The 11,174-nt window shown below is 37.9% G+C and overlaps 2 protein-coding genes across 2 annotated transcripts; one reads left to right on the top strand and one right to left on the bottom strand.

Moving 5' to 3' along the window:
* Positions 1–1,347: 1,347 nt before the first annotated feature.
* On the bottom strand, positions 1,348–5,422 carry LOC109476340. The gene is made up of 6 exons (XM_019777266.1): positions 4,858–5,422; positions 4,067–4,239; positions 3,260–3,416; positions 2,776–2,829; positions 2,257–2,319; positions 1,348–1,979 (listed from the first exon to the last, which is right to left on the bottom strand). Exons 1-6 carry the CDS (start codon positions 5,327–5,329, stop codon positions 1,921–1,923), a joined length of 978 nt encoding a protein of 325 aa, XP_019632825.1. The 5' UTR covers positions 5,330–5,422; the 3' UTR covers positions 1,348–1,920.
* A 1,716-nt stretch (positions 5,423–7,138) lies between these two features.
* LOC109476266 lies at positions 7,139–11,093 on the top strand. Its single transcript, XM_019777150.1, has 6 exons — positions 7,139–7,496; positions 7,888–8,175; positions 8,695–8,807; positions 9,262–9,347; positions 10,089–10,233; positions 11,082–11,093. Exons 2-6 carry the CDS (start codon positions 8,004–8,006, stop codon positions 11,091–11,093), a joined length of 528 nt encoding a protein of 175 aa, XP_019632709.1. The 5' UTR covers positions 7,139–7,496; positions 7,888–8,003.
* Positions 11,094–11,174: the final 81 nt, after the last annotated feature.

Below are 11,174 nucleotides of genomic sequence, written 5' to 3'. Positions count from 1 at the left end.
TGTGATGCTGACTGTGTATATGTGATGTTCCTACTGAATCATAACCATTTGTACGATTGAGTCAAAATTTTAAATTGTAGGAACCTTGTTTTTTCGGCCCACCTTGATTTTCTTTGCCCGCTCGCATTAGATTTGGAATCTGCAATGGATGTCATCCATAAAATTTACTTGTTGTGGCCTAAGGCAGTGTACATAAGTTTCTTTTGCACTCCACCCAAGTGTAAAATGGGTACCTCAGTACCTGGCTTGGTAGAAGTTGGTGGAAGGAGAGGGATGGGCTCTGACTTTCAATACCGTCCCCTTGACACAGTGGACTATTAAACAACTGTATTTTCCACTTGTCCAATATAAAATAGTGTGATAGTAACAGGAGACAACTGAACTGCAACTAAGGTTCTAGAGTGATGTATATAGCTCAATACTCAGTCTTGTATCAAAGTCAGTACACAATTGCATAAAATATGTTCAATGAACAGACATGTTCCTTCTATGATAGCTTTAGGCCACACCAATTTAATTTCTTGGTTAACGGATTCGCCGCTTCATTTTTTTCAGATTTGCAAATAAAAATAAATATCCAGAATCAACTGCAAAATGCTCATATTTTGCCCTGAACAGTTGAAAACAGCCCATTTCATCCTAGTTGTTACAGCTATTCCATCTTTCAATGCAATGGTATCATTAAAAGTTCAATATTCATTGTTTAAATTTTGAACCAGCCTGGCGTGTTGACTTCATGGCTCCTATCATACCATTCTGGGCCATAATAGGATGCCTAGGCCTGTTTTTATTTTTATTTTTTTGTCGCCCGCACGCTCCATTATTTTTCTAGAAAAATCCGTTAACCACGAAATTAAATTGGTGTGGCCTTATTGCTTGTTTTTAGGTTGTCAATGGAAATATGATTGAAATATCATCTTCATTCTGTATAAAACATGCCATTATTATATTTACAATTTATAGCAGCAATAGTACCATCATAAGTGTGTTTAAGAAAAGGCACAATATACATGTAAGAACAAAGAAGGTCTGTGTAAGATTTGGGTCCTTCAATTCATTCATTTCAAATATGTTGTATGAAATGATGTAGAGACACATTTTACATTAAGAAACCATTTATAAATGTAGAAACATTATTTGGATATTTCTTCAGTGCCTATAGTAACATTATGTGTATAAAGTATTAGAAAAATGATGGAATGATCTGAATGAACTTTTTTTGTTGCATCACTTCTGCACAATTCCTGCAGTGTATTCCCTAGTTCTGATCACAGATACCCAGATGCACACATACATGTACATGTATATGCAAAATATACATTGTATTCTTTTTAAACATGTTTCAAGTATTCTGAGCCCTCATTATTTGTCACATTTCTTGTATATATTTTAGCCAGTTGAAGATCCATATAAAATATCTATCAAAATATACATTAAAATCTCCATAGATGTTACTGTCAAACATCCACCTACAGCTGTCTCAGCTTATAGCCTAAAACCCAGCTGCCTGAGGCAGCTGTATTCAGCTGTAACCACCCTTACCGCATGGCTGCATCCCAGGCTAGTACACTGTATAAATCTATAGGCTGGCAATTTGCCTATATTCTTGTCTCAGACAAGTGAAAATTTAGTACAACAAGTTAAAAGACAGCTCAAAAGTCCTCAGGACCTATTTTGTACAAACCTATACGTCATTTATTTTCTCTACTTTATTACTTAAAATTGATTGTCAATTCTTTTTTTTTTGCTGACATCCGACACCTTACTGTATATGGTGTGTTATGCTGAAGGGCAGTTACCCCAGCTATACAAATACAGATACAGAAGCTGGTATGTTATGCCGAGGGGCAGTTATACAGGCTATTACAGATATAGATCTGTAGTACAGAAGGTAACACTATGGCAGTCAGATGAGTTGTTCTACTGTGCCGGTTCTTTCTGTTTAGAACGGGCAGACTTCTTTTTGTCCTCCACTTTGCCTTGAAGTAAAGAAAGGAACAAAATGTCAAATGTTGCAGTAACTGTCACAAATTAAAGTGAAAATGGTAAATACAGGCATATATAATCAATTGGTAATATTTGATTAATATATTATAATAAGAATAATAAAATAGGTTTATCCTATCATAGGATATATATCTATAGTTTCATTGATGTGCACAAGATTTGTTTCTCTTCAATGACACAACCAAAAACTAATTCTTATCAATTGAAAAGGACTACAACCTCCCCCTTGCATAACAGAAGAGAGTTTACCTGTAGCCTTCCTCTGTGACTGGTCTGTGAGGGACAAGTCTCCCATTTGTGCCTCCAAAGATGCTGCAAAAGAAACAATTTCATATGACTGTACAAAAATGGATCAATCATGCTGCATATTGAAGTTAAAAGAAATAAAAAAACAACAAAGTATGGCTGTCTAACAAAGCTCTGGATTGGTCAGATCATGGAGGTCTTTTTCTACCTCCATGGTCAGATGGCTCCAGGCACTAGTGCTTCAAGAGAAACTCTAACCAACATAGTTAGATAGCTAAATTGGGAAGTCCTCATAATGTTGCAACACCGTGTTTCTACACCACTATATGCAGTCCAGAACTCCTTATGAAATAGGTTAGGGTTGCTGGAATATAGGGGTGTCGGAGTGTAGGGGCATAGAACATACCTGTACATGTAGAGGCATTGATATATTGGGGTAACTTTAGCCTGGTACCCATCCTATACCTTAGGTTCTTATAAGTAGGGAAAGATGCCAGGATAGGAGTAGTAAATAATACCTACCCACTCGCTGGACTGGTTCCATCGAGGGTGGATCCACTGGAAGATGATGCAAAACTGGATGGATGGAAAACAGCTAAATTGTCAAACACACAACTGAGTTAACAACAAGTTGAAAATTTGGTGCAGGTCGAGTAGCCTCCTTTATAGCAGCATATCTGTTCTCTGCACTTTTGTACCTGTTTTTGGTGAAGTGGTACACTAGAAATTGTAAATGTCTACTGAGAACCGATAGGCCATTACCAAAAAAAAAGCACATTATAACCCCCACAAAAAAGCCGAACTCATGATCAAAACACCTGCTAAGATGCGCTGTGTGCCTGCAAAGCTGGTGTGTTATGCCAAAAGGCGGTTATACCAGCTATACTGATACAGAAGGCTACTACTACTAGTTAAAAAAAAGCATGCTTACATACTTGGAGGCTACCAGATTAAAAAGGGCCAGCTCCTAGAGCCTGCTAAGAGGCTAGAGAACTCCAGGCCTCACCTGGACTCTGCCGACGTGGTTCTGCCTGCCGAGGCGCTCCTACTCTGCTCCACGGAGCTCCCTCCTGCAGAGTCTGTTCTGCTATACTCCGCAGAGCCTCAGTCAGCCTGTCCATGGAGGCCTCCTTACCATAGTGAGTTCTCCAACAGTCCACTACCTGTAACCGGGGGCAACTACATATCAACAAACAACAAGGGTATGTTCTGCTAGAGTGTCTGTTCACACATATATTCTCTCTTCTCTCTCTCTCTTCAACATACAATTTGTAAACATCCCAAACGTGACTTAAGCCCCTATCACACAGTCAAATATTGCCTACCAAACATTGGCCAAACTCCCCCCAACCACCGTTAGGAGTAGGTCGAGAGCAAGGTTGGCTGTGGTTGGCAGCAGGTGTTAAAAAAATGTGTATATTACTTGGGTATTGATGGGAGCTTTGGCCATGTTTAATGGTTGGCTGGTGTATGGTCGGTTGGGGCTTGAGATTTGACTCAAATTTAACTTAAATTTGATTTTGTATCGAACAGTAGGTGTGGCCAGGGGAAGGTTCTGAATGTATGACAAGGGCTTCAAATAGCAAGTCAGATGTGCCTTTGGTAATCTACCAATATAACATCTACCAACACAGATAAATTCCCATGCCCCCTTGTCTCTATTTAGCCTGGGTACCATCCAGATTTTCGCTCCGCCACGCTCGAAAAAATCACATGATTGCGGAGCGAAAATCCGAATGGTACCCAGGCATGTCTCTATTATGTTGAAGTGAAACATACACAAATTGTGTATGAGTTAACGTTTATCACCCACCTCCATAGCCCTTGCCTTGCATCCTCCGTACTCCTGTTGGATATCAGCCATGACATCAGCTGGGATGTCTAGTCTATTTGCCAGCCTCTGTACCACAGCATCTGACAGCTTCACTTTCTTCTGTATCTCCTGCACCTTCTGTCTGCACTGGAGGTCTGAAGGGGTGTTTGGTCCTGTGGAACAACAATGTGCACATGTACTGTTTAATAATAGGAAGTGTAGCTATAAATTGACTACAAAAATCTAATGTTAGGCTTAGAAGTTAAACCTAGAGTTAATGAATAGGTCCATACTCATTTACCATATTTCAATTTTGGTATTGTAATAATAACATGGTTACTAAACCAATTTTCTATAATTTTTTAGCTGCCGAGTCTCTTTCGTTCTGTTGGAAGCAGTTTGGTAACCATGCTATTCCAACAAACAAACAAACAAACAAACAAACACAGACAAGCAAGACAACATTATCACCAAAAGAAAACATTATAAAAACGGCTAAGTCTTGGTAGTTTGAATGAGACAAACAATCACTTTCTGGAGCCGCATTCTAGAGTTTGTGGAAACAGTCAAAAACCATTTTTTAAAAGATTTAATTGATAATGAATGATTGATGTTAGCCATATATAAGGCAGGAGTGCCCAATTCTCTCAGGTTTAATATAGATACATGTACTTACCTTCAAGCATCTAGAGGGTTGATCAGTTAGATGATCATTTGGAGTGCTTTTTAATTAGGCTACCAGTAGTACTGGTATTGGGTTATCAACATACAAAACAGCTAGTATTACCTACCTGGGGGCACACTGAGACACCTGAAGAGTTTTCTCCTAAACCCCACCTGTCCTGGCTCCAGTACAGACAGATCACACAGGACAGACGGAGTTCTGTCATTGGTCATCTTGATCGGAATCAGCCGCCGCGTGACCTTCTTGTCGTGACTCGACAAAATCTTACACAAGAAGGTCGACATTCGAAACGTCGCCTCCGCGTTTCTTCTCTCCTCCATGTAGCGAATCACCGTCTTGGTCAGAAACACGATGGCGTGGCGACTCTTTTCAAACGACTGTTGGAAGGCGTCCATCTTGTTTCCGTCCTCATTACGATGTGGATCGAAGACGTTGACTTCCCAATCATCGCTTTCCAGTATCTTAATTTTGATCTCTTCGACCTTACATTTCTCTGGATCATCCTTCTCATAAAAAAGTACTGCGTCATACAGGAAGTCATTTTGTACATGTCCTTCAGAGTTCTGTGCCATTGCCATCTTGGCATAAAAAGGATCCTCGTTTTTAGTTTCTTACTGTCTCATAAAGCTAGTTCATTCTCACATACTAGTATATTCGCAATCTCATACTTTCTGTGCAATTCTGTTGTTCTACCTTGACCTATCTATGTGTATCAAACACATGGTTCACATGGATGAAACAGTCTGACATGACAGATACAGAAAATGCTTTAAAAACTAAAAAAAAAAAATCTAGATTTTAGATCTCCTAGCTATTGAAGCGGATTGTGGAAAAGTAACATTAGAACGTGGGACTTCATTTTGAAGTATTCGGGAAACGATTATCACACGCAACAGATGGTCATAGTCATACAGCTTTCACATGGTATCAAAGTAGCTCTCGATTACTTACTTCCTGGTTACAACGCAACGTTACCCTCCCCCATGTAACAACTTCCGGGGACTTCAACAACAGTCGAAACGGCACTTCACGTTTTCCATATCATTATCTTGAGATGATAGGATAGCGCAAGTACGGATACTTCCCTTACAGTATCGTCCAAAAAAATTTGCAAACGTCTGGGAAGGAAAATTATATGATTACCCGGTACTGATAGTTTTTTTTGGTGCGAACCGTGCAGAAAGGGTCATAGGATGTACCATTCAAATGGCAGGATTAGAAATAGGGTGTTAGAAATTGTAAGAAAATGAAAATGGGACAAGAACTATTTTCTATAACTTGCTTTTTGCACGTTTGTTTTTAACGTTATGTTTTAAGATATTTTTAACCCTACAAAAAGTGATAGCTCACGGTAAAACAAAAAAAAAATACCCCCATTTCAAAATGCATTCTTCTACTGACCTCTGACGTCATCAGCCTAAAAAGCGCGGGAAAAATCACAGTAGCTAACCAGCTTCGAGGGTACGTTCCGTCTGTTAAAACATGTTCCCGACGTTTATATGGCTCTGTTTTATGATTTCCGTCACGGCGTTGCTTCCACGAGAGGTCCAATGTCCAGAGCAAGTTCAAGTTGTCCGAGACGGCGAGATGGACATATCGGGTGAGTCAAATTTCTCAAAAACAAAAGCCTCTATTACTTCCCTCCAACAAAATTTGCTCCCCTAGCTTAGTCGCTAGGGATAGCCTAATTGCGTGTGTGTGTGTGTACGTATATGTATAACATTGTAATGTATGTTAACGTTATAACGTTATATTAAAATAACTTATATGTACAATATTTGGATCATGACAAGTATGAAATTATTGAAATAGTTACTTTAACAGTTGGGATTATACATTTGTACATCATTTTACCCTTGGTTTTTAACCATGATGTTTTCTTGTTATAATTTTCTTTCTTCATACATAGTTAGAGATGGTGGAACAGCACTGATGCTGCTTAAGGACTTCCCCGAATTCGACCCAAGCCAAAAATTGGCTTTGGCAAAAGTAAGATATTACAGAAATGGAACACATGTAGACACGACTGAAGTGCTCAATTGGTCACCAGGTAATGTTAATCCTAATTTTGTTAACCATGCATGCAAACTTAAGTAAATAGTACTGTATCGATGCATACATATGTCAGACCTTTAACCTATAACATATAACTATAGTGTCCATCTTTCCATCATTTCACGGTCAAAAATTTGGCCCAATCTGTCACTAGTATGAGGGCCTGCAAGGGGGGGGGGGGTAGTGTTTACGAATTATGCAAAATTTTTGCCGCCTATTACGAATTACGTTAAAGTCTCAGAGTTGATTACGACTTGCGGCTAATGTCCAATTACGAATTACGTTGATATTTTGCGGAGGCTGCCGGATTACGAAGTCTAAAACGGCCTGATTACGCCTTAGGAAAAAGGGCTTGCAGGCCCTCTAGTATCTTTTACGGACAAAAATTGATTGGCATGTTATGATATAAAAGATTTGTACACTTTCCCGATGGAACAAAAGCAGATGAGAAACTTTACCGGTTGTGTAAGGAAATCTCTTGTTTACTTTACTTTTCAGACCAAAGTCTGCAAAGTGTATACATTGCAGAAAGTTACAGAGACCGTGTGTCACTGATAAACACATCAAATGGAATTGCAGTGGAATTCAGAAATGTCAGACAGACAGACGTTTCTACAGACGCACAAAGTGTGTACTACCAGTTCCAACAGATCGGTTTGCAGGGACCAGATATAAACCTACACATTGTCGGTGAGCAATAAGCAAGTTAACTTTATTTTCTAGCCTCTGTGTGGTGACATCCGTCATGTCCATAACAGACCTGAGAAAACTTTGATGATATATATGAAATTTCAGAAGATGTTTGAAAAGCAGTTTTGTTATAAATGTATACAACTGTGTTGTTCAAAGTTACAAGATCTGTTTGTCACCATAGTTACAATATATAATGTGTAAAAATTTGCCACGTTTATTGTACATTGACAGAAAAAGATTTATTATTTGTCATATTCAATCAGATTCCTAGGTAATATGTATGAAGAATTGGTAATGACTATGAAATTAAGTGTGATTGGGATGTTTTGATATACTGCATTGTTTCAACATCATGATCTGAGTTCATAATTCCTCAATGTTGCTCTAGAGCCTTCGTACAACCTCAAAGTCACCCGGAAGGATGCCCACGGATATGTACACCTGGAGTGGACAGCTGGGTTCTTCGATGGACAGGACACAACTTACACCGTACAGTACAGAAAAATGGGTGGAGAATGGGTCAATGCTACTGATCATGAACCACCCAAAAACAACTATCCAAACTACACAGATATAGTCCACCTCTCAGAAAAGGGAAACTACAGCATCAGGGTCAGAGCAGCAAATGGGATAGAGCCACTTGCATTTTCTAACATCACTAATGTGACTATAGAAGGTTAGTTGCAGAAATAAATAAAACCATTACTAGCAACTAATATAAAACTGTGTGTACCAAGACATTTGTTTTCATGTTGAGCTGTCAGATCAGCACTTTATAAAATGTGGGAGCAGATTAAATCAGTGTGCAAGGATAGAGAAACTTCCAGCGAAAGTGCCTGTCCTTGGTGCTGAACTCCTGGTGCAGAAACGTTCCAACCTGTACCCTCAAGACTGTTGTCTCCACAACCCTACTTTATCCAGAACCATGTTCAGGCAGGGTTCTGGATAGTCCCCACATATGTAGAACGGAACCTGGGGCAAGTCTACATTCTTGGATACTCAGAGACTATCCAGAACTGCCTGATCATAACCCTAACCCATTCAGGCATAGTACTAGATAAACATAGTTCTGGATATGATAGAGACTATCCAGAACCATACCTGGTATGATAACTGGATATGATTTTGGAAAGTCATATCCAGGTGCTTCAGAAGGGTAGTTATTGTAAAGATTTTATTGTTGAATGTTTCTCAGATGATACCACCCTGAGCGGTCTGCTACCCATCACTAACTGGGATTACAGTGAAGACTTGCAGACCCTGACCTCACATTCAGCTGAGCAACTGTCTTCTGCAGTCATATCAGAGGTACCCGATAGTTAGTTTTCTGTGTCATCCCCAACATTGCAGTACTGTAATTCCTGATTTTTTCACTGTACTTTTATGTTCACTGTTTTCACTGTCACTTCTGTACCATGAACTCATCATTACAGTTAACAAATAATTGCTGGACTTGTTGGCACTGTGAACATATAGTTCAGTATTACAGAACCATAGATTGATCCTGGCCGGCCATCCATCAAAATTAGCAGTCAGCTTTTTCATCAAATTGTTGTATTTCTAGCTACCAGCTGTGTTCTAGCCAGCGCCTGTCTTTCTGTCATTTGACAAAATTTTACTGCAGTTAAAATGACAGCATTTAAAAATCTATCATGTTTCTTGAACAATACTTAATTCTATCAAAACATTGTGTATGTCATCCTGTTACATGTATGCATACTAAATAATGCACTAATTAAAATTGTCTACACTTTGAATACAGCTAAACAAAGTCTTCAACAACATCATCGGTTACCAGAAGTCCGAGACTAAAGTTGATGGCTTCAAAGAAATTGGAGTAACATGCACGTAAGCAACCAATATCAGTACTCCCAAGATCAAACAATATTCAATGCTTCAAGACATCTTTCTTGATTGATTTTCTTAATTGCTCACTCAATCTATTGACACATATATTTCAACTGAAGAATTATGCATTGCAACTGACTGAAAGATGCTACAACATGTATGAATTAACAGTCAATTAAAACAATTCGAAAATTTCTTAATGGTTGTAAATAAAAAAGATAGTATTTTAACTAAATCTATACATCTGCATAAATTTTAGATTATTTATTTATTTTTCATTTCATGTATAGATTTATTTTAATTAAAATATTATATTTCCTGAATGTGTAACTGCCACAAATGTTTCTTAATGCATATTTTGTCAATGGGAAAGCAGTGTTATCAATGTCATTCAAGACCTACCCACATACCAAATATCATCACAATCGAACATTTCCATGCTTATTGAGTTATAATGGTAAAAGTATGCAGAAAGACAATACCTGAAACTGAAAACAATACCTTCATTCATGAGGTAACAAAGCAGTGACTGATAAAAAATCTATACCAGCTTATTGGATTGGTAGTTGTTGGAAATTGTAGTCTGTAGTAATATATATGTTGTACATTGAGACCAATATGACTTTTTAGATTGTAAGTTTCACAGTCAGACTGTTATATACATTGTCAGTAATGCCACATTTTTGATAGTATATAAGAACTTATGCATATGCAGTAATGTAAGTTATCATTTTTATGCAGGAACGCAAAAGCTGTGATGGTTGAATTCCACATCAAAGTAGCTGAAAGTGAGATCACATCTGCTCAGTCTGTCTTCTCAAACAGCATTAAACATGAACGTCTGGGAGAGTTTAACATTGACAAGGACAGGGCTCATATGGACGTTGTAAAGTCACCTGATAAAGGTACCTTGTATGCCTCTACATGCATTGATATATATGTATATATGTATGATATCAAATTTTGCTTACAATAGCTTGAATTATTGATAATTATTTCAACTGTTCTACTTCTGAATCAATAAAATGAATGAAGCTACCAGTATTTCTTTATCACAGGTTCGCCGCCTTGGCTGTACATGTACCGGGTACAGAATTGGATTCTATTCACTCATGCAATAGTGGCCCTTTTACTTACTATAAGTGAGTATACATTCATTTATTTTATGAAGGAAAGATATGGGTTATCCATGAGCATCATAGCAGTTGAAATGTGTTGATCAAAATTTTTCCTCCAACCTAAAAGATCCAAGTTACATTGTGTAGATGCATAAGTATAATTATAATATCATAAAAGTTCATCTGTGTCGGTAGTTACATGTTTAAAGTTAAAACTTTTGATCCAACACAAAGAAATCTCTCACCTAGAGCTTTCGACCAGTCACTCTGGTCTTCCTACAGAGTCTGTAGACTGACCCAGTGAAGCTTGTCACTTCAAACAAAAATTTTGAACTGTGTGATATTGTAAATATTTTTGTTTTTGTTTTTTTGTTTTGGCCCTTGATTTGAATGACATATGGATTGTTGTGTACAGTTACAGTTTGTCCTCATAAAAAATTGGTGACAATTTCTACTTGCCTTGGATATGGGATCCCAGCAATCTGTACAATCATCATACATGTATCTTCACTAACTATGGACACAGTAAGTACCACTAACTTTGTTTCTACTCAATGAATTGCTAGTGATGTCATCAATGAGTATGATATATTTTATGCATTACCTTCCTGCCCAGATGTACCACTAGTTTTATTACCGTTGGCAATAAGGTTATATAATGTATAATGTATAACGTGAAATTCTTTTTACTTCACCCTCCCCTATATTC

Source organism: Branchiostoma belcheri, unplaced genomic scaffold (genome assembly GCF_001625305.1).
Source record: "Branchiostoma belcheri isolate BF01 breed outbred unplaced genomic scaffold, Haploidv18h27 scaffold37, whole genome shotgun sequence".
Classification (NCBI taxonomy): Eukaryota; Metazoa; Chordata; class Leptocardii; order Amphioxiformes; family Branchiostomatidae; genus Branchiostoma; species Branchiostoma belcheri.
This window is presented reverse-complemented; position numbering and strand designations above follow the sequence as displayed.